At 34.2% G+C, this 23,170-nt stretch overlaps 4 protein-coding genes across 11 annotated transcripts; 2 read left to right on the top strand and 2 right to left on the bottom strand.

Annotated features, from left to right (window-relative positions):
* Positions 1-61: 61 nt before the first annotated feature.
* On the top strand, positions 62-5,661 carry LOC111295132 (uncharacterized). Of its 5 annotated transcripts, XM_022888508.2 has the most exons (11): positions 62-458; positions 547-733; positions 930-1,066; positions 1,715-1,909; positions 1,996-2,262; positions 2,680-2,714; positions 2,801-2,869; positions 3,179-3,338; positions 3,444-4,135; positions 4,374-4,876; positions 4,976-5,661. In XM_022888508.2, the coding sequence occupies exons 3-11, from the start codon at positions 943-945 to the stop codon at positions 5,256-5,258; spliced, it is 2,328 nt and encodes a 775-aa protein (XP_022744243.2). In that variant the 5' UTR covers positions 62-458; positions 547-733; positions 930-942; the 3' UTR covers positions 5,259-5,661. The 5 variants fall into 5 exon arrangements, with proteins under 5 accessions (XP_022744243.2, XP_022744239.2, XP_089600202.1 ...); XM_022888504.2 differs by lacking the exons at positions 62-458; positions 547-733 and having other exon boundaries at positions 756-1,066; positions 2,801-2,896; XM_089744076.1 differs by lacking the exons at positions 62-458; positions 547-733 and having other exon boundaries at positions 801-1,066; positions 3,453-4,135.
* A 589-nt stretch (positions 5,662-6,250) lies between these two features.
* LOC111295135 (small ribosomal subunit protein uS12) lies at positions 6,251-7,728 on the bottom strand. Its single transcript, XM_089744080.1, has 4 exons — positions 7,588-7,728; positions 6,878-7,033; positions 6,665-6,791; positions 6,251-6,566 (listed from the first exon to the last, which is right to left on the bottom strand). Exons 1-4 carry the CDS (start codon positions 7,590-7,592, stop codon positions 6,426-6,428), a joined length of 429 nt encoding a protein of 142 aa, XP_089600206.1. The 5' UTR covers positions 7,593-7,728; the 3' UTR covers positions 6,251-6,425.
* Positions 7,729-8,423: 695 nt separating this feature from the next.
* LOC111295133 (interactor of constitutive active ROPs 2, chloroplastic-like) lies at positions 8,424-13,264 on the bottom strand. 4 transcript variants are annotated; one of them, XM_089744078.1, is made up of 4 exons: positions 12,963-13,264; positions 11,526-11,628; positions 10,443-10,623; positions 8,424-10,236 (listed from the first exon to the last, which is right to left on the bottom strand). In XM_089744078.1, the coding sequence occupies exons 2-4, from the start codon at positions 11,543-11,545 to the stop codon at positions 8,581-8,583; spliced, it is 1,857 nt and encodes a 618-aa protein (XP_089600204.1). In that variant the 5' UTR covers positions 11,546-11,628; positions 12,963-13,264; the 3' UTR covers positions 8,424-8,580. The 4 variants fall into 4 exon arrangements, with proteins under 4 accessions (XP_089600204.1, XP_089600205.1, XP_022744246.2 ...); XM_089744079.1 differs by having other exon boundaries at positions 8,424-10,233; positions 12,963-13,197; XM_022888511.2 differs by lacking the exon at positions 12,963-13,264 and having other exon boundaries at positions 11,526-11,799.
* Positions 13,265-18,907: 5,643 nt separating this feature from the next.
* LOC111295604 (uncharacterized) lies at positions 18,908-22,201 on the top strand. The gene is made up of 6 exons (XM_022889150.2): positions 18,908-19,416; positions 19,588-19,779; positions 19,860-20,099; positions 20,307-20,524; positions 20,932-21,186; positions 21,644-22,201. The coding sequence occupies exons 1-6, from the start codon at positions 18,930-18,932 to the stop codon at positions 21,899-21,901; spliced, it is 1,650 nt and encodes a 549-aa protein (XP_022744885.2). The 5' UTR covers positions 18,908-18,929; the 3' UTR covers positions 21,902-22,201.
* The last annotated feature ends 969 nt before the right edge of the window (positions 22,202-23,170 follow it).

Below are 23,170 nucleotides of genomic sequence, written 5' to 3'. Positions count from 1 at the left end.
GCAATGTTCTCTCTCAGGGTTTTTTTATAAGTATAACATGATAATAATGTGGTTTTTACAGAAATTTTTATCCTGAAAAGCATCAAAGCTGCAATTTGAGTATGGTTTGTAAATGCATTTTCTCCTAAATTGCTGCCTGCCTGTCTTGCTGAAGCTTGGGAGCTTTGGACTCTTTTGACGTGGTTCAGATATATTCTTCAAACTGCAACAGCTTCAGATGGCTCGAGCACTCTCATGATAAGCGAATTTCTTGATTCCCATCATGAACTGCAGCATCTTCACAACATCTTGGGTCCGAGGCAATGCTTTACTTTGAAACCTCATTGCCTTTGTAATCATGTGATTTTAAGGTGGCAGCGCCCTGGCATCATCCCCTTACTGCTCATCTGACGGGAATTGGGTTACTGCTCATCAATGCTTCCCTCTCATTCCTTCCGGCTCAAGAGAACTACAATATGGTACTTCTATCTAACTTCTGGATAAAACGAAAATTGATTTTTATGCACAAATCAAACGATCTAGACCATCCATTGAATTCTTTCACAGCGATATCAAAATCTCGACAGCCGTTGGATGAGTCCGGTAACTGACAAGTACGGGTGTAATCAATTGTTAATAAATAAATTTTCCCAAGAAAGAATTAAACGGGAAACCCAACGTCGAAATCGCCTGATCACCACACACGTGTAACGGTCCCACGTCCCTAGGAAGGAATTCGTACCTACACCTCGGTGTAAGTGTGATGTACATCAAACGCTCCCTTCTTTTAAAATCTTTTTCTTCGCTTATTTAATTGATTAATTTAATTTTGAACTGCCTCTTCTCCCAAATTCAAAATTCACTTCTCTCTTTTTTCTTTACTTTTCACTCATCTCGCCTTCAATAATTATTATTTTAATCGCCACATTTTTTATTCGATCTGCTATTAGTCTTCATCCGAAAATGGGTGATTCTGAGAGGCAAAGCGATTTTGATATCAAAGGGCTAAGCCTCATCGACGTTTCGTCTGAAGACGATTGCCTCCTCAACTCGCCTCTCTGCAGTCCTATAAACCCACAATCCTCAGGTTTCTCTTTAATATTATATCATTTCCTCTTGATTTTGCATGGAAATAAGAAAAAAAAATGCAAATATTTCTGGTTTTACCAAAAATTGGACTTTCTTGATTTGAATATCCTTTAATTTTAAAGCTGTTTTAGGTTTTGTTGAAGTATTGCAGGATCTATATATCTATTTTCCATTTGTCTAACATCTTGATCATGCTTCAAAAGGATGGTAAAATGCTTTCTGGCTAATTTATTCATGTAATTAACAGCTTTGTTACCAAATTTTAGGTTAAAAAGTCATAGATGTTAAGCTAGTTCTTTCTTTTTTTTCGAATGTTTCATCGATTTGACTAGGTATTTGTTATACAAATTGCTTCCAATAAACTTTCAAAGTAGTCAATAATGGATTTCGTTTGCTTTTATGGAAGCAATTTCTCATTAACGTTAGCTGCTTTGTAACTGATTGATATTGGATTCATTTGGGTTTTTTTGAAAGCAATTTCTCATTAACAGTAGATAATTTGGGCTGCTTTTTGAAAAATAAAAGATGGTGATCCTCATTTCTTTTTGCATATTAAATTTGAAACTTAATCTCATTTTATTGTTGCAAAACTTTTATTTTTCTTTTCTTTTTTTTCCTGACAGATTGGATTTTGTTTATTGTACAGAGAAGGGGAGAGAAGCCAAAACTGTTAGCTTTGCTATTGACCCTGACATCGTAGAAATCTCATTAGGCTCCCTTGAAGAAGTTGGAAAGCTAGAGGAACCACCGGAATCTTTGGAACAAGACAAGACTAAAAAATATGGAAAATATAATTTGCGCAAAAGTTTGGCATGGGATAGTGCTTTCTTTACTAGTACAGGTACAAATTCGTTGATTTTATTTACGCTTAACAATTTATGATTGTAAATTTCCTGTTTTTATATGATTATTTCTCTATTATTTTAGGTGTTCTTGATCCGGAGGAGTTGTCCAGCATGCTGGGAGGCAACGAGAAAGGTGAAATGCGTACATTGCCTAGGATTGAAGAGGATGTAAACAAATCTTGTAACTCGTTAACAATGTTGGATAGTGAAACTTTGACATTGGAAAGTCTTGAGGCTGATTTATTTGAAGATATAAGAGCTTCAATCCAGAAATTTAACAAAGTGTCCAAGACTGCAAATTCTAGTGGCAAAAAGGAATTGAAAACAATGGATTCTCAAACTGTGCCATGTAAGTATAGTTTGTTTCTCTTTGTCTCTGCACTCTTTTATGCTGGTGCAACCAATGGTTTTGCTTTGATGCACAAATACAACTTCAAAGGATTTCCTTTGAGGGAAATGTGATCATTAGGTCAATAGAACTTTCATTCTGCTTATCCCTAGATGGAAGATCATGTATGCTACTTTTCCATAGGCAAAAATGAACATTCATTCTTTTACTTTATTTCTTTTTCTTGGTCCAGACCTTATTTCTTTTAATTACCTACTTGCCTAAAATGCCTACTCTTGAATCCTTCATTCATATTCTGAGGCTTTTTTCTGTCTTCTTCCTAAATAATGTTTCGTTTGATCTAGGGCATAAATTAACATGCTAGGCATACATGGTCATTCTCAAACTGACAGTGCCCTGTTTTCTTTTTATTTCCAGCCTCAAAGAAGGTAGAATTTACTACTCAAAATAAGGTACAATCAAGAAATGCCAGCTGCTGTTAATTTTCATTACTTATTACTTAGCTGTATTTCTCCAAAACTTTTTTTTTTTTTTTCAGATGAAGCAGAAAGCTGCTCCAAAGAAGCCTAACGTTGGTGTGAAAGACTCTGGGAAATCATTGAAACAGGTTGTTGTCCGTCCACAAATTTCACAGGCATGTATTGTGCTATATGATGCAAATGTGTAACTGCAAGTTTTATCACCTTTTCTACTTGAGATAGAGAAAATATTATTTAACAATCTAGGGTATTCTAAGAAAATTTTAAACTTCCAAATCTAAATCTTTAGGTTAAATTAACGGGCTTGTGGTGTTATACAGATTCATAGTAAACTATCCTGTAAAAATTCAATTAATGCAACTGCTAAATGCAACCATATAACTGCTATTTACTACCTCTGCAAACTCTGATTTTGTTTTTTGTTTTATAAACACCAGGCTGTACAGTCTGTTGCTGGAAGTGGAGAATCAACTTCATCTTTTCATAAGCCACTGAAGGTATTAAGCTCGGTTGGTCCCATCTCAACAGCACCAACCAAAAGGATTTCCTTGGGTGCTAAGAATGTCAAAATGGAAAAGGATGCAAAGGGTGTGACTGGTAATTCAAAGTTTCAAACTACTATTCGTAGAGATTAGCTTCATCAAAATAGAAGAAGTTTTCTTGCCCATGTTTTGTGTTTAATTCACTCTCCATTTAATTTAGTGGTTGTAGGTAGGAGGACTACGGTATTGAAGAGTCCTGCTTTGGGTGGTGCAAGAAATATTGTGCCTAGGCCTAAACTATCTTCGAACTCTTCTTCCTACTCCCCAGCCTCTAGCAAAACAGAGCTGACAGCTTCTTGTTCCTCACTTGAAAGTTGTGCCAGTGCATCATCTGACAGAATTAATAAATCTTCCTTGAATTTGATTAAATTAAAAAATGAATCCAGAATACTTAATTCTTCTTCCTCTGGTTACACTATCACCACCACATCTAAAATTGCATCAAAAGGTAAAAATCAAGCAGGAAGTTCAAAGATTTCTACTCCTTTGAAGTCTTCTACGCTCTCTTCCAGTATATCTCCTGCTAGCTCTCTCAGTGAATGGTCTTCAGAGTCATCATCATCAACCTCAACTGTTAATCAAAGGTCTAGTATTCTAAGAGCTAGCCTTAGCACTGGATCTTGCAAGGGACTCCCTACAAATTGTGATGCCCAACAAGTTTTGGATTTTCATAACCATCCTGTTGGTCAGTGCTCACTGGGGGCTGGTGCTGAGGTTAGTGGTTCGCTTCATGACAGTGTAAACATAGTTTCAGCTGGAACTAGAGCTGGAAATAGTGAGCTTCTTCATCCAGCCTCAATGAAACCCTCCGGCCTTCGAATGCCATCACCAAAAATTGGCTTCTTCGATGGGGTTAGTTCTTATTCCTTAATATTGCTCTGCACCAGATGGGAAGTGGTTTTTGCTTAAACTGCTTTCAAGAATAAGCAAACAAAAATTTTCATTATCAGAATCTTCTGAAAACAGGATACAACTAGTCTATTCTATTATGAAATCTAAATGAACAAAATCACCTCCTTGTATTCTTTTAAGCTCTAGTTTGCTATGTTGGGCAAGTAGTATAACCTGTGTGATATTGTGATGAATGCAGGTAAGATCATCAGGACGAACTCCAAATGGTAGTATGCTGTCTCACCCTGGTGTACCTAGTGGCTTGCCTAAAATTGGAGCAAAAAGCACGAGTGCAAGTGGAAGCTTAAACAAGGCAAAGATTGGAAAATTTCAACCTGTTAGAACTCTTACCGCAATCCAGAGACCCAAGGTTGATGTTAAGCAAACTTCATCTGCTGTAAAATCTAGATCTTCCTTATCTATTCAAAAATCTCCAAATGCTGCAGCAAAAGTATCAAGTGCTTCAAGAAATCCGAAAGGCAGCTCTGGCATATCTCCAAAACTTCAGAATAAATTCTCTCCTAAAACTGGTAGAGAAAGTTGCTCAAAGTCTCAGGGCGTTGGTTCTGCAGAAAAATTTGTAGGCCCAGGTTTTCCGAAGCAAGTAGTGGGCCTAGGAGGCAAGGATGGTGCTCGCATAAAAGATACCAAGATTGTTCCTATTGATGGAGTACATGAAAGTACAGATAATTTAAGTTCCAGGTATGATGTTCAAAACACAATTGCATCAAAAAAAGCTGGTGAAAATGAAACATACAGTCATCCATACCTGAAGACTGATACACTTTTCCTTTATAACAGCAACAAGAAGGAAGTTCTTACTGAAGATCAAATTTCTGGTTTAGTCAGAAACAGAGGTGCTGTGGAAGTGGTTGCTCCTGGCCACAAGGAGTTTGATAACAGTTTGTCAAATCCCACTCCCACCTCTACTTCTTCAATGACTCCTGAAGTTACTTCTGGCTCAAGGATACCTTTCTCAGCCAGGGATTCATTTTACAATATGGATGCACCACTGGAGATGTTACCAGGATCAGCGGTGGCAATAGACAAGACAACCGCATTACCGATTCCAGAGAGCAGCTAAGTTCACCAGTCTAGTTTCAGAATTTTTAAGGGACCATGGTAGGGGTCTCCCAATTATTCTTATTGGTAATTTTTAGATAGAACGGCCTTGTAGATTCTGAAATACTCTTGTATCTAAGCAGAATTTGTACTGTCATCCGGTAATGAGCGTTCTAAATCCGAATTCCACAAAGTCAAACCTGATATTCTGATTTCATCTAGGTAGCGTCTTATGGAGCACATCTCGTAGAATTCAGGGCTTAACTTGGAGTCTTAGTTTGGATTTTGCGTCCAAACATGCTTTATTAATGCAATGAGAGCAAGCATTGCAGTGAAAAATTTTGGTGTCCTGAATATAGATTTTGTGCCCACATCATTGAGAATGTTTGTCAAATGGATGTTAAATGGATGTTTATTTATTGCAATATTTTATGTCCATTTTTACAGTAAGTTACCAAAACAGTCCTTGATATCATAGTGCAAACGTGGACTTAGAATGTCGTTCTTGTTGTCATATTGTAGTACGCATATGGATGTTGCTATTGTCATTTACTTCAAATTTCAAAATACTAGAAGAAGATAACCCAAAAAAGAAGATTTCAACTAGTGAAGACATGATGTAAACAAATCCCTGCCCCCAATTGTGATGGCTATTATTTTACCTTTTCTTCGAATGTTGGCAACATTACTTGTTCTCAGTACCCTCTATAATATTTGTGTTTTTGACATGTTAAGTTATTAGCAATAAGAAAATATTTTCACAGAATCGCATGAATAGATTTTTGAATTGTAAATCTGCAAATCAGTGCAAATTGATTTAAAATTTTAATAAAAATTCATATATAAATTCTGTGAAAATCAAAAAATATATTTCATAATTTTTGTATTTTACATATGTTTAAATTGAAATAAACAAAAACGAATTCAGTTTCTTTCAGTATGTTGAGACTAGAAAAGCAAAACAGTTCTAAAATAGTAAATGCTAGAAATCATAGCTTGAGGATGAGAGAACACTTTCAAACAGCAATAAAACACCAAAATCTTTTTGAACAAGATGACACCACAAATTCATTACAATAACCAGAAGATATATAAAAAGATTGTTCAAAAAGCTACCAAGCAATAATATGCTCTCAGTTTTAAATAGAACTATAAAAAGACAACAAGAGACATCCGCTCACTCACAAACTTATGATCTAGGCTTCTCCTTCTTCTCTTTGAAGAGTGCCAAGAGTGAAACACCAGAGACCTTCACAACCTTGAACCTAACACCGGGAATATCACCGACGGCATGACCCTTCCGTCCAAATCCAGCAATCAACACCTCATCCTACAGCAATTTATTATCATCATAAGAGAAGCAGCAAAGAGAGACTTAACATAAACAAACAATTAATGTGATACGATTTCACTTCAAGTACTACTCACATTCTCTTCAATGTAGTTTAAGCAACCATCATTAGGAACAAATGCGGCAATCTTCTTTCCATTCTTGATCAACTGAACTCTAGCACACTTTCTGATAGCAGAATTTGGCTGCTTGGCCTCAATACCTCTGTGTGTTACAAAGCCCTCAGTACACATATTGAATTAGAGTTTAATGAATACAAGAGCACCGAAAAAAAAAAGATCTAATCTTACATCTTCTCAAGGACAATTCCTTTGGCATGGGAAGAACCAGCAAATGGCTTCTTCCATTCATTTCCAAGGTTCGACTTTTTGTATGCCTTATCAGCCCACCTCTGCCTCCTGCGGTGGGTTCTCAGCTTGCGTCCAGCTCCCATACCACGTGTCTTCCTGAAAGAAATATCCTTAATCCCATAAATTAACTACAAATTTTATAGCATCTAAAAAATGTTTGATTAAGGACTGAAGGAGTAGGTATAGCTTGATATGAAAGCAACATATATAATTTCAAACAAGCATTATTCAATTGCCATGCATCTGGAATTCTACTATATCTTAAAACTCTAACCCAAGCAACATTCTCTGCCCTTAGATAAGCTAATATCACTTCTCAGACAAGAAATCATAAACCCAAATCCATATTTAACTCATTACTTAAAACTTGGAGCTAAACCGCCTAAAACAGCGATCAAAATCAAAAGCAGAGCAATACACTTCACGCTATAAAAATTTCACCTTTTTTCGTCATTTTATTAAAAGAAAAGAATTAAAAAAAGATTTGAAGATCCAAAAACACCGACATCTAAAACCAACCCTCATCCCTAAAACCCATTCGTTTTATTGAATAAGCAAGAGCAGTTTAAAAAATAAAAGAGGAGCATAGAAAAGCTAAGAAAACAGAAAACCTATCCATTTGAGCTATAAATAAGAACAAGAAAACATACCCCATGTTGGGTGAGAGAGGTTGTTTCAACTGGAATAAGGGGTTTGAGAGATATTGAGGCGAATACAAGAAGAAGAAGCAGCCACTGAGTTCAAACCCTGAAGGCTCTAACCCTAGAAAAGATGGGGATTACATTAATAATGGGCAGTGGTTTGGGACGAAAAAACTAATTGAACAGGTACCTTTGGCCTGCTTGTCCTTTCTTCCAAAACTTGGGTTGGTCTCGCCAATTAGGTTCAATGGGTTATATTACGAATCACATAATGGAGGCTTGGTTCCAATAAGAGTGATTCAGATATGAATGAGGTGTCCTCGGGCTGCTTGACTGGCCTAGGTTCTCTAACTTGGGTCAAGCTGAATTTCTTTAATTAAATACAGTAAAGAGTTGTGGACGAGCTCTTCGAGATCGCTTCCTATATTAGGCATGATATCAGCCCGCTAAGTATGGACCACATCCCATAAATATCTGAACAGTCCAACACTGAAACTCCATTGGAAACAACCCTTGACCAGACATGTAATCTATTCGAACGTGTCAGAATTATCATGAAATCTTGGCTTGAGAAACATCATTCGGAATTTAGGATCACAAGTTTTGAGCTTGATAGATGATCACTTAGGAGGCTTTATTTGGATGGACAATGGACCATATTGGTCGTCCATCAAATCGAAGCTTTAATGCATTAAAATTAACCAAGACGATACATTGTCGTTTGTTACGAATAATAATAATAATTTGTGATTCTAAATGATGTCAATTTGCTTTTGGTTGACTTGTCCACAAGATTCTTGTTATATAGATCCAAATCCACCAGACATTAGGTGAAGGAGCAGAACTTAACAAAATGAGCAAGTGTTCGCATATATGATAGTCTTCTTAAGGGGGTGTGACCTTTTAACCCTTGAGCAGACGTGTAAGAGCAAAATTAAGAGAATTTCCATAGACCATTAAACATTTAGAGCAGAAATATTTGCAACCTGCCATGCACTTGATCTACTTCTGGCCTTTCTTCCATAACACAGCTATCTTTTTCAACATGGTGCCATTTTTCTTCTTGGGTGAATCATCGTCCATGTCTTCCGAGTTGGGTGAACCCGTTAGGGGATTATAGTCGCTCTCAAGAGATATGGTCCTGTCCACATGTTTCCCGTTGTTCCCTGCAGAAAGCATGGCGGCAGCTGCCTCAGCTGCCTTTCTCCACTGATCTGACTGCACCTTTAGTCTCCTCAACTCAGCCTCCATTTCATTATTTGCTGCTTGTGCTGCATCAAGCTGTTCAGTCACGCATGCTGCTCTTCTGCTACTTTTATCTGCTTCCTCAGTTAAATAGCCAAGTTTCATCAGAGCCTCCCGTTCTGCAGCCCTTGCTGCTTCTAACAATACAACAGATTCATCACTAACTTTACTACTCTCCATTCCCTTCTTAATTTCCATTTTCAGCATTTCATTTTGCTCTGTTACACTCAGCAACTCCGTTTCCTTCACTGTCAAATTTGCTTTCAATTCTGTCAAATCTGCCTCTAACTTCTTTAACTCTACTGCATGTTCAGATTCACTCTCTTTGGACTGATTTTTCTCAATCTTCAAATTCAGCCCTTCATTTTCCTCTGAAATACTCTGCAGTTCAGTCTCCTTATCCATTAAGTTTGCTCTCAATTCTTCAACATCAGTTTTGATTCTCTTTACTTCTGCCTCCAGTTCTGCCTCCCTTCGGCACGACTGTGTTCTTATGCATTCAACTTGTTCATAAGCACTTCTAATTTGCAATGTGCTCCGAATATATTCTTCTTGGTACCTGACCTCAGCTGCATCCAATGCTGATCTCAATTGACCCACTTCAAGTTTTGCAAAATTAAGCTCCGTTTTGAGCTGCTTTATGTCCTCCTTTTGTCCATTCTGCTGTGGTAACTTATCGTCTTTGGGATCCTTAATTACTTTGCTGCTATTACCAACCAGTTCTGCCTTGAGCTTGCTCACAAGTCCCTCTAGTGACTTGACTCGAGCTTTTGACTGCTCCAGCTCCAATGATAATATGTTGTAAGCTTCTGTTTTTTCAGTTGCATCAGAACGCAGCATTTCTATGGTTTTATTTGCTGCTTCCAGTTGCATTTGGGTTTTGCTAACAACATCAAGAGCCTGGGCTTCAGATTCTCTGCAGCCAGTGAGCTCAGACTTAAGTTTATCAACCAGGGAGAGAGTTTCAGTCAGTTCTATTCTCAAGTTCTGAATCTCAGAATGTGCAGATTCAGCATGCTTAGTTTGAATGGCTTCAGATTCATAGGCCTTTTCCAGCTGAACTTTAAGCTTTTGAATTTCATTAATGGCAGAAGCCAAGGCAGCAGAATCCATTAAGTGCTGCTTCTGGACAGCCTCAAGTTCAGACTGCCATGCTCTATCTCGATCTAGTGAAATTTTACGGAGTTCTTGCACACGCTCATCCTCAGAGGCAGAAATTTCCAGCAACTGCTGTTCAGATTCTTCAAGCTTGGTTGACACAGCTGATAGCTGCTTCTTGGCCTCCTCAGCATCTTGCATGGCTTGCCTCTTCCATGACTCAGATGCAGTCAGTTGGTCCTTCGTCTTTTTTAGATCATCCTGGAGCTGAGTGAGCTGTGCTTCTAGTTCAGTCAACCTGCTTGCGCGCTTCTTCTAGAGCTCACACGACAAGAGTGGATATTATGTAAGTGGAAGTAACTAAGCAGATAAATAAACAGAAAAATGTCATGTAATAATGGAATGAAACAGTGTGCAGAAATTGTCTTCATTGCAGTTGCAACATCCTAGAGTTAACTTTTCATATTTTGATACACTGCCATAAAAATAACCTAATTTAGGCGTAAGTGACTGAAGAATACCTCAGATACCGGGCTTCTCAATGCTTTACGCTCAGTAACCTTAGGACTTCTGTCTTTGGGTGTTTTACTTGCAGGATTTGGAGAGGAAACTTTGTCCGAATCAGATCCTGGTATCTTCAGTTTATGAGCAGTTCGAGGTGTTGCAGGAGATTTTCTCTGAGGCACTTCTAAGGAGCTTGTTCTACAGTCAAAGTCAATGGAATGGAAGTAAATATAATGAAAATCGATGAAGCTTCTAGTTGATGACTCTAATAGCTATGGCTAAACAAAACGGTGTATCATATCATAGGTTTTTTCAAGAGGATGTAACTACTTTTGCAACTTGTCCATAGGTCTGGTGGGTCAACCCTTGATAGACTAGCAACAACTTCAAGATTAAGCAGCCACCCACGATAAAGAAACTGATCTTGCGTCATTTTTTCAAGCAGAAGTAAAACAACCGTGAACCACCATTTTAGGATCATTCTAAACTCCCTTCCAACTTTCCAGCATATTTGTTTCTCGAAAAGGGGTAAAAAAAGCTTAACAAGATATTGAGACAACGATAGTTCAGAAATATGTGCATACAATTACACCAAATATATATATATATATATATATATATATATCATCCAGATCCATATTGCCATGCATTTTAATAATGCAGTTCACATGAAGATTTTCATGCATTTCTTGAAACAAAACCTTATACAAGACAACATATAAATGTTTAACATCTAATAAAAGTAGGAGACAATCATTGATAACTGACAACAACTCATCAAGCCTAGTTTCCCAGAACCTTACCAGGTCCAACCTACAAACTGGGACAGACACTTGAAACTATGAATGATTAAGTAGACTTTGAATTTTTCCTTTTAAGGAAAAATTAAGAAGCAAAAAAGAGAGGGGAGGGGCCAGTGGTGGCAGTGCTCCCCGGAGGCGGAGGCTCCCTGAAACAAAACTGATAAAGGGTTCAAGGACATCGAGTACAATTGCAAATAGTCCACTTTGGATATTACAAAAGCATCAGTACCAGAAAAACATAATTAGCAGAAACTTTAATCAGGAAAGAATGATTGAAATGCTACAAAACATCCTTACCTTGCTTTTGGAGTCTGCATGATTTTTATATTCCCTTGAGTTGGAAGTGGTAAAAGGGCAATATATATGTCCTCTGCTTTAAATCCCACCTGACGCACAGCACCTGCAAATAGTTCAGACAAATCGTAGGCTGAGAAGCAACATGAGAGAGAATCTGATATATAAATGTAGACAAAGGCAAGCATGTAGTTCAGGAAAAGAACTTCATCTCTAGCAGTATACAAAAGACCTAACTAACAAACAAACAAACAAACAATACAATTCCTTCAAAGAAACTCCATAGAAACTACTTCCACTACCACCAACCATAACCAAATGGCAAATTTTAAAAAGAAAGAAAAGCAGAGAGAAAAAAAAAAAAAAAGGTTTCCATCCAATGAATTCATTAAACATCATTACCAAATAAATAAATAAACCATATTTCCACCTATTCTTTTCTTTTTTTTCCTTTTTTTTCTCTGTTTATTTGCCCTCTTCCTTGTTCACTCCTGTACTGAAATATACGCTACAAAACACATTATTGAAACCAACGACCAAAAAAACCAAACACATATTATTGAAACCCCGAAGAACCTGCAGGAAATGAATGAAGTTAACATCCCATGAAGGGCTGCTGGTGTTTGATATGAAATTATAATTCAAAAATTGTTAATTTGCAATAGTCTTGGACCAAAAACTGAATCATTCTGTCTTCATGAAATTATGTGCCTTTGCTCATGCAATAGTGCATTGAATCCAATCAAAGGAAACTACTTTTCCCATATTTCCACTTTCTACTGCAAATTTTAAAGCTCTTAACTACATGAAATCTCGTATTTCTTTCTCAAATTTTGCTTGCTAACTCTGAACGTAAAACATGACGACAGACTTAACTGAACAATGCAAAACTTAAGAATATAGAGAGTCAAATAATCTTGAAGAAAACATGATTTCGAAGAATGGTCACACTTAAGTAAAAAGTAAATATAAAAAGCACGCAGTAAAGATCTATCTTTTTAGAGAAAGCCAGTAGCTGGGTACGCATTGGTCAATCTTCAGTGACCTAAGCTGAGATCGATGAACGCTATTCAAATAAAAAAACACAGAGTTGAAACAGAGTTTGGAAATTTTTAAGTACTTTTGCAACTAAAACTTCGACTAAACAGAGAAAATAGGATTTTCTTGAAAAAGAAACACAGAAGGAGACATCATTAATTAATAACATAAAGTAAGCAAAACCCAGGAAGAAATTGACAGTTCCTCACTCACTCTTAAACACATTTGAAAAGAAAAAATCCGAACTTCATTTCACTTTTTTTAAAGAAAACTAAAAGATTATCAAAACAAACAAAGGAAAATAAACACAAAATGAAAACAACATTGCAAAAAAATGCAATGCAACCTGAAAACACAAATGTCAAACAGAAAGAAGAAAGAAAAAACAGAGTCGGGTTTTACCTGAAGGAGGCTTTGGTTGACATTTTTAGAGGTAAAAAAGGCTTGGAAACAAAGAACCCTAGAAAACCCAAGCTTGGAAAAACCGAACAGTGTTAAGTTAGAGCCGAGGTCCGTTCTCTGCAGTGTCACTGCTCAGTTCCCCAAGGCCGAGTGTTTCTTTCGTTTATGTATTTTACTTTCTTTCTTTCACTGTTCTGTTCAAATGTCAGTAGAGAGAGAGAGAGTAAGCGAAGGCGTTGGCTTATCGGGAAATTTTTCCATACAAGAGTTTGTGGTGGATCAAAGTACCACTCTCCTTTCTCACGCGCTCTGTCAAGTAAAACTTGGGATTAAAGTGTGGGTCTTGTTCCCGCTTTCAACCATGCATTCACATGTGCAAAGCCTTGTTATTTAGGGCATTTTGCTTGATGGGGTCCCTAGAAATGTCACCACTTTGGGACCATTTTCCAAGGCCTTGCTTGTTTCTTTTGGCTATTTCCTGTCAAAAGTGAAGTAAAACTGCCCCCACCAACATTTTGATAGATGTCATATGAACAATAAATATATATTATTTGTATACATAACAATTTATATATTTATATTATATAAAAATTAAAATTTATATATTTATATTATACTTTATATAAAAGTTATATGTTATAAATTTGTATTAATATAAAAATATAAAATTAATTTGTTTATTTTATTAAATTTATACATAATTATTATTATAATTTTAAATTATATTTTTTTATGTTTTATTATCATATCATATTTTAAATTATCAAACTTAATTATATTTTTTATTTTTGATCATTTAAAAGAAACAAAATCTTACATTAAAGGAAAAAGAGAAAGGTTGAAATTTGAATCCTGCCCTTAATATTTTTTTTACGATTATTTTGATTACTAAACCAAACATCTGAAGATAAACTTAATTATTTATCATGTCTCACGCGTTGCACTTCTGATTACAGGTTCCCTAAACTGTCTCCAGGCTTTGAGGACAAATTTAAAAGATCACAAGCTCCCAACATGACTTGGATGTGTTCCTAATTCCTTGTGGGCGCATTAAAAGGGAGAAATATATCCTTTGTGGGGTTCCAATTATTAGAAAGCACTCAGATTTGCATGTAATAAAAGCTTCCTTTTCTTTCTTCCTCTTGAGGATATATACAAGGTTGTAAATCAAAGGGAGAAAGCTGTGTTTTCATGTGTTTAGGCCTTTGCTTTGTTTGCAATTGAAAGCAACAACTAATAATCTAGTGCTTGTGATCTTGATTATTCCCTTTGGACACCAAAGGAACTAACAAAAACAACATGACAACTCAATATTTGTGGGGTTTTTTTCATTAAATAAAGGGGAAAATGACAAGAGGAAGCAATTAGTTATGCCTCAATGCCCATCTTCTTTGAAGAGTATTTTTTTTTTTTTTTATAGTTGAAGTTACCAGAAATCACTCTCCAATTATTAAAACTAAAAATGAAAAGTGAGTTTGAAAAGCACTTTTCATTGTAGAATCAATAAAGATAACTTAACAATGGTTGTAATCCTGCAAATAATAAATCATACTCTAAGAGCATCTAGGACCTAGGGCAAGGGTAAATCTTTCTGATCCAATGGATGATGAAAAAAAAAATGCGAAGTGGGTAAAAAAATGCTATAGTTCGGTGTTTTTGATCCCAAAACCATGTCTATACTAACTATAAATTGCCTCAACTTAATAATTCTAAAGATAATGATTTCATTGGTTGGAATCTAAAAAAAAAGGTGACTTGTTCCCTATGAATTGATGAGTTCTCAAGCATTCGCCATGGGAATGCTGAGAAATTTGCAAAATGATCGGGTCTAGCTATCAGATGGTGAAGAATCGGTCGCGTTAAGCAACAACAGCAGACGAGCACATAGAAAAGTTTGACTGAATGTGTTAGTAAGATTTGTGCTAGGAAAGCCATTGTAATTTGCAGAGTAATTGCAGGAAGGGTTGCTCGATATCATGAAGAAGGACTCGTGGATGGACAAGAAGGCGGCTTTGATTCGGTGGTAATTTTGTCTAAGAACCAATTGGAAGGCTCGGAAGCACTCATTGTTTTGAATGCAAGAGATGTCACTTCCTTGCTTTGTAATTGTATATAATGTCAAATGTCTGATTTTCATTTCAAGCAATCCTATTGTGGGGTACTTTTTTTCAATTACATGGTGGGAATAATTGAGATTACATAAAAATTGGCATCGATTTCTCATTATGTATTTATGCATTATTGTCTCCATTTTCATATTTTTTTTTATTTATTTATAAATTCGAGATAGATAAATTATTTAATTTTTTAAATCAAAATAAAATATATCATTTCTTATGTCATTTCTTCATGAAAAAAAAAAAAGTTACCTTCTGTAATATTGTCAAATCTAAATAATTATATTATTAAAATATTAAATAAAATATATTATGCTTAATTTTTTATTAGCATAAATTAAAAAATTATTAAAATTAAAAAAGAATGATCCACTTATATCAATGTGAGTGTTACATTTTTTTAACCTTTAAATCAAAATGTCTAACAGTAAATTTTATAAATTTAACTTTGATATAATGATTAAGAAAATGTAACACTTACATTGATATAAATAAATTTGTACTCAAACCTAAATATATAATAATTATAAAACAATATAAATAATAAATAACACATAACATATCCATTGAATTGAGATTTAAGTCTAAAGAATAATTTTCATGAGACAAAGATAATAAATAATATATAAAAAAAGTTATTTTTATAAATGAATTTTCGAAACAAAATGATTTGTTTTGTGTTATTCTTTATTTAAGAACTATTTTTTAATTAAATCATTATTTAGGGTGTGAAAGAATATTAATATTCAACCAACCAACTCTGACAAAAATAATTTTAACATATAATAGATGTATAATAATTATAAAACTTAGAGTAATTAAAATATATATATTATTACGAAATCATATTCAAAAATCAAAACAATGTCAAATCATATTTCAAACTCATAAAAAATAAATTATATATACATTTTACATGCTCAACCTAATTTACAAAATATAGACAAAATAATATATATTATATATTTAAACTTTAAATATATTAAAACTGATTTTTAATAACATAAAAATTGAAAAAATATCAAATCTAAACCGAAACTTAAGCCACAATTCACTAAATTCCTTTAGTATCTTAATAATTTAAGATATATTTAAAAATCAAAATTTATTTGGAGAACATAGATTTGATAAAACAAACCATTCGCACATTATCCTAAGCCAGTTGGGTTATGTGACAAATTTTTCAACAATTTGAAACTATTTAAAAATGTTATTTTTTCATATAAAATAAATTTTATTTTAATATAGTAAAATGCTTAAAATAAAATATAAAAATGAAATTAAAAAAGTAAAATGATAAAAAATCAGAATCAATATAAAATTTTACAATTTTTTTAATTTTTTTAGTGTGAATATAACTTAATAGCTATTTAATAATACTAATAAGATAAAATTAACACAGCAAAAATATATTAAAATAAGTAAAAAATTCATTAAAAATAATATAACTAAAATTCAAGTAATTTTATAACTAAATACATCAAATATTTACTGAAAATAATTTTTAAAATAATTAAAAATGAAAAATTTTAAATTCTAAAATTTTCATATTATGTGATCATTTGACTTATTTTGAGTTATAAAATATTGAACATTTTACTATTCATAGTGACAAAGGAAAGCATGAACTTAAAATAATAATATAATACTACAATTTAAAATTTTGTTTCAGCAAAATTAATTTTTAAAAACCTATGTTTCAAATGTTAAAATTTGACAAATTATCACAAATAATACAATTTTTTTTAGTTTTAAATTTATGAAACTTACTTTAGAACTTCGGTTCTCTTAACTTATAAATTATCTAAACAAAATAATTGTATCACTAAAAAATTTATATTTCGTATTATCAAAAGTATCTAAAATTCGATCAAATCAATCACCGAAATAAGACAAGCCATACGTTGCTAAAAATAAGTTCGGAGAATTGAAAAACACAACACTTATACAAGCCATATGACGCTAAAGATCGTATGCTATTGAAATTTTGCAATATATATATATATATATATATATATATATATATATATATATAGAACAAGCAATCACATACATTATTATTTTTTAAATAAATAAAATTTATTTTAAAATTATATAAATTTATAGATGTATACAAATAACAACACAAGACCAAGATGGCACAATTTTAAGAAATTTAAGTTGAGAAGAAACTTTTTATTTTTATTTCAGTTAATGCTATAAATATCTCATAAATTATAATAAAATATTTTAATTTAATATTTAAATTTAAAAAAATTTTAATATAACATCTGAATTGTTAATATGTTAATTAATGTGACACTTTTAATGTCATTTATTCATTATATGTTATCATTTGAAATTAATTATATTAAGAGTATATATCACATTAATTAATATGTTTAATATATAATAGATATATAATTAAGTTTGATATAATGATAAATGAACATAACATATTCTTTGAATTGAAATTTAAATAAAAAATAAATTTTAAATTTCATAAAATAAGAACAATAAAAAACATAAAAGGTAAGTTTTTTTTAAATGAATGTTAGGACCAAACTGGTTCTTATTTAATGGATAAAACGGTTCTCCTGTGAGTGTGATTAATGGATACATGACAACCAATCAGTCTTTCACGAGAACGAATTTTAATATAAATTGAAATATAAAAAAATTTAAATTAAATTTAAATAATCACTTAAATTTTTATTATTTTATTACAATAAATTAAACATATATTTTCGTTTAATTAATTGAATGAAAATTTATCAACCATTATCTTCAATTTTTATCAAATGGATAGCTAATTAACTAAAAATAATTATTTGATAATTTAATTAGATAAAAAATAAATATTTATGAGTTTAATTAATTTAATAAAATAATAATTATTTAATTTTTGTTTTTGAATTGTTTTTTATATTTGACGGGGCGTATTAGTATGAAGGAAATTTCATCAGCTGCCCACCCAATTTTATCTCCTTCAGCATTAAGTCTCCCAACTTTATTTTTTCAATGTTCCATCGCGATTTACGACAACGACCCCAGCCAAATCCATCATCGTCATCCACCTCACTTACAGTACACCCATCACCGTCTATTCAGATTTAACAAATTTCAACTTTCAACATTAAATTTAATCAAAAATCAACGGTTGAGATTCTTTGAAGGACAATTTTTACCACGACCTCGAATATTAAAAATAAAAACTTCCGGCAAAAGGAAAAGGTTAAAAAAGGAACATTCCCAAGTCACTTGCACCGACCTCCACGTCTACCGTACGCTGCAACCGGCAAAAGCAGGTGTCAAATAGGGAATATTGCTGCCAGACACGTACCTGGTCCCACCAGCAAGAGCTGTTAAGTTCACGGCAAAGAGCTTGTCGACGTGGACTGATCATTACCATCAATTCTTAATCAACGGTCTGTATTCAATTTAAAAAATCACTCGAGGATTTAGTTAGCGGTTCAATTCACAAAAACAAAAAAAAAAAAAGAGAAATTATCTCACATTACAATCAGAGCCAACGGTTTCTGACGTGTCGGAAAGTGAAAGATGGATACTCTTCAAAGAGTGAGTTAAAACTTTTTGGACTTTCTGCTTTTTTATTAAGGAGACTTTGATTCGGTTTAGTGGCCGTCGTTTCGGTTAGTTTTTTAATTTTATTTTTAAATTTCAGTTTTTGTTTGATTAAAGAAATGTAAAACTTCGTTGTCACGCTTTCAAAGCTTTTAGTTTCTGCTTCGTTCTTCTCTTTGATTTGACATTAATTTATTTGTTTTTAAAACTCTTATTGTAAAAAGGTTTCATGATTACTTAAGAGGCTTCTGGTTAAAGCAAAGCGGCTCGCCCTTCATAGAGATTGATGATTGATTGCGAGAGAGAGAGAGAGAGCGAGAGTGTGTTTTTGTTTTTTAACAAAATGGCGGAAGTGAAAAAAGCGAACACGTGGCGGGAGGAGGCGGCGAGTTTACTGGAAGACACGGGGATAATATACACCGGGGAAACCATCGGTTTCTCGTCGTTACCGCCGTTCAAAACAGCGAAATCGACAGCGGCGGCGGCGGTTGTTGAGAGTGATCATGAAACGGAACCGCCGGAGAGTTTGAAGGAACAGATGACGGAATTTTTGAAATCGTGGTGTGAGATGCTACTAGAACTTGGAAGAGGATGCAGAGATATTTTGCTGCAAACGGTAGTTACTGAAGATTCGTTTATAGTTCAGAAGCTTGGTGGACCCGTTGCCAAGGTCTCCGGTCGATTGAGATTCTTGAATGAGTTCTTGCCTGAGGATCGTGATCCAGTTCATGCTTGGCCTGTTATTTTCTTCGTTTCCATTCTTGCACTTTCAGGTACTAAATCGTTAACCACTATTAATTTATTATTATTATGAGTTGGATTTAATTGTGGTTGGTTATTGAAAATCTGGAACGTTCGATTCACATAATTTTAAGTTGGTATTGATAAAATTCAAATGATTGATTGGAATTTTGTTAAAACTATAATGTTCAAAAAAATTGCAGCTCTGACTTTAAATGGTGGACATGATGGATTGGTAACGCCAGCGAAAAAAATGCGTGTTCATCCTCCTAGTGCGAGTCGCATTCAACTTCCAGATGGCAGACACTTGGCTTATCGTGATACTGGAGTTGCAGCAGATAAAGCTCGATTTTCTCTCATTGCTCCTCATTCTTTTCTTTCATCCCGACTTGCAGGTAAGATGCAAATATTAGAATTTGTATATGCATGTTCTTGATCAAAATTGGTGGACTCGTTGATGATTTTTATTGGACAGGTATACCGGGTGTTAAGACATCGCTCCTTGAAGAGTTTGGTGTCCGCTTGGTCACATATGATCTTCCTGGTTTTGGGGAGAGTGATCCTCATCCTAGTAGAAATCTCAACTCATCAGCATTTGATATGCTACATCTAGCTGATGCTGTTGGTGTCAATGATAAGTTCTGGGTGTTGGGCCACTCAAGTGGAAGCATGCATGCTTGGGCTGCACTCAGATATGTTCCTCACAAAATTGCTGGTGTGAACCGGTTCCCTCTGTAAAATTTACTGTTTTGATACTTGACAATTGACATGATAATGCATAATGTTACTTAGAAGCCCTGGAAACTGATTGGTTTCATAGCAGATTCTTGAACCTATTAAGATAATACCTATATCCTCACAATATAATAGCCGTTGGAATTTCTAGACCTTACATTGTGATGCACCTCAACTAAATCTGCAGGTGCTGCGATGTTTGCTCCAATAATCAATCCATATGAACCTAGCATGACTAAGGAAGAAATGAGAAGTATTTGGGGTGAGTGGTTACCAAAAAGGAAATTCATGTATTATTTAGCTCAAAGATTGCCAAAACTGCTGTCCGTTTTTTACCGCCGCAGTTTCCTCTCTGGTGAGCATGGCCGAATTGATAAGTGGATGTCTCTGTCACTTGGAAGGAGGGTGAGTCTACTCTCATCTTCAATAATTTCTCAAATCTCATTTGTGTTTATAGGTTACTTTTCATTTTAGACATTTTTTGGGCTAGGGTAGAATGGCACTTGTTTAAGGGAATTTTTTGTGTTTAAAAGAGCACATTTCCATATCTATTGGGTGTTTCATGACATACTTTAATAATCACCTTCGTTTGCAAACATATTAAAGTGCTTGTGGCCATAGGACTAAGAAATAGAACAAGGATTAATGCATGGAATGATGCCCCCTATTGGGCGAACTTTTTAACCTTGTGGAATTTGGTCCAGGTTTGGAAGCGCCATGTAATAAAATCTTCTGTTATGCTAATGCTTAGTGTTGAAACCAGTCTTTGATATGCCTTTAGGATTTGCATAATATTATCTTGATGTGTGCAGGATGAGATTCTGACTGAAGGACCAACATTTGAAGACTTCTGGCATAGAGATGTGGAGGAGTCAATCCGTCAGGGAAATACAAAACCATTCATTGAGGAAGCTGTCCTACAGGTTTCAAACTGGGGTTTCAGTTTGACTGATCTTCAGGTGCAGAAGAAATGTTACAGAAGTGGAATTTTCCCTTGGCTCAGGTCCCTGTACAGTCAAGCAGAATGTGAATTGGCGGGATTTCTGGGACCAATACATATTTGGCAGGTTTGCTTTCTTTTTCCTTTTTGGTTTCCTTGTATAGAATAAATCTGATATTCTATTCTGACAATTGATCGGCTCAAGTTCGCCTGACTTTTAATCTCTTAGAAAGGTATCTGTTGGCACTATCATATGAACATCAAGTTCGAGGAACTTTGTACGTTCCTCTGTTGTTGTGGACTGAAAAGATTATAGTGTAATATGACATTATGATCCATAGGTCTTTTGCTGGTCAGCCATGGATATGTGATATATCAATCATTTAAGAGTCTCTCCAAGTGTTTCTAGTTCAGTTGTTCACTCATTTTTGTTTAGATTGACTCTTCCATTGACTTATGCAAGCATTTCAAGTTTGAACGATATTATCAGAAGTTTCAATGATATTTAGACTGTTGAAGCAACAAAAGACAACTTTAATACAAGTTCTTTCTGGTTTTATGTTTATTGATCAATTTGTGCACAGGGGATGGATGACCAAGCAGTTCCACCAGCAATGATGGATCATATAATCCGGGTTCTACCAGGGGCCATCATTCATAAGCTCCCAAATGAAGGCCATTTTTCCTATTTATTTTTCTGCGATGAGTGCCATCGGCAGATATTCTCTACTCTGTTTGGAAGCCCTCAAGGTCCTCTTGACCAGGCAATGGACAAAGGTGAAATCCCCTCCGAAGGAGATATGGAAGAGCAATCATTAGCTACTGATTTTACCAACAAATGATACACCGCCATAAATTTACACTTTTTCCTTCTATTTTCCCAATTTTTGTGTAAATACCACAGATTGCTCCATAAAGTTCATTGTAGCACTTTAGATGTCTCAAAATTTCAGTCACAAGTACTTGGGAGAGTTGAGAGGTAAGGCTAAAAGACAACGTACTGGAGAGGTGAGATATTACAAGGCAGGGAGGCACTGATCTTACCTATTAACAATTCTTCTGGCATTTCCCCATATTCTATGCTTGAAGAGTTGGTAATCAATATTCAATATTGAATGTGACAACTTTTTCTTACCAGAAAAGCGGGTAATGCTATGATAAAACACCTGGATTAAAAACAGGGTTCCTGGTCTTATCTCTGGTAAGCTAAGACCAAAAGACATTTTTGTGGGAAACAGGGGTTGACAAAAGGTTTTCTTCTTGTACTGACATGTTTCAGAATCATTCCTAGTGGGACAAGGCTTCTTGTGTTGGCAGGTGCCTCCACGTGCACAACCGTGGTTCGACTGGCATGTGCACCTGACCTTTGCCTGTGCATCGGAGGGTCAAGTTTGGTGGTTTGAGCTGCATGTGCTTCTTGTGTATATCAGACCTGTCCATTCCTCGAAGGAGGCTATGCCAATTGAAATCGATGAATCTTAACAAAACAAAAGATCAGCCAGTACAAAAGAACTAACAAGAAAGGGTGACAAATTCCCTGTTCTTAAAAACTGCAATCCGTCCATCTACCCTAATCAAAATGAGTATTTAGTCCCTATGCAATGATATGATTAAATCAAGTCAAAATGTTAACTTCGTTAAAATTCTTCGTTGATTTTATTTTTATTGGGTATTTGATAATGGGGATTTTTTTACAGCCCATCGTGCTTACATAAAAGTGCGGATTAATTTTTATTGAGCATATAACGATGTGGTTTTTTTTTTTAATATATATATATGTAGTATAAAAAGTGATATGATGAATGATAATCATATTCAAACTCTTATCTTTTTATTGAATATAATTTTTTGAGTCTAAGAATTAAAAATCAACTTAAGATAAAGAGACAAAATGTTTAAATTTTATTTTTATCTTTTACTTTTTATTTTATTTTATAATAATTATATATAAAAGTAAATTATTAAGAATCTTAATTGATTATATCAATAACAATATGATTAATATGAACAAAAAATATTTAAATAATGTTAATTATTAATATATAAATAATTTTAATGATTTTATCATGGTATAGTAATTGTAACATATATATATATATATATTAAAAGGA

Source organism: Durio zibethinus, chromosome 14 (assembly GCF_047325235.1).
Source record: "Durio zibethinus cultivar Kanyao isolate XHJ-2024 chromosome 14, ASM4732523v1, whole genome shotgun sequence".
NCBI classification, from domain to species: Eukaryota; Viridiplantae; Streptophyta; class Magnoliopsida; order Malvales; family Malvaceae; genus Durio; species Durio zibethinus.
Note: the sequence above shows the minus strand (reverse complement) of the source record. Positions and strands in the feature narration are given on the sequence as shown.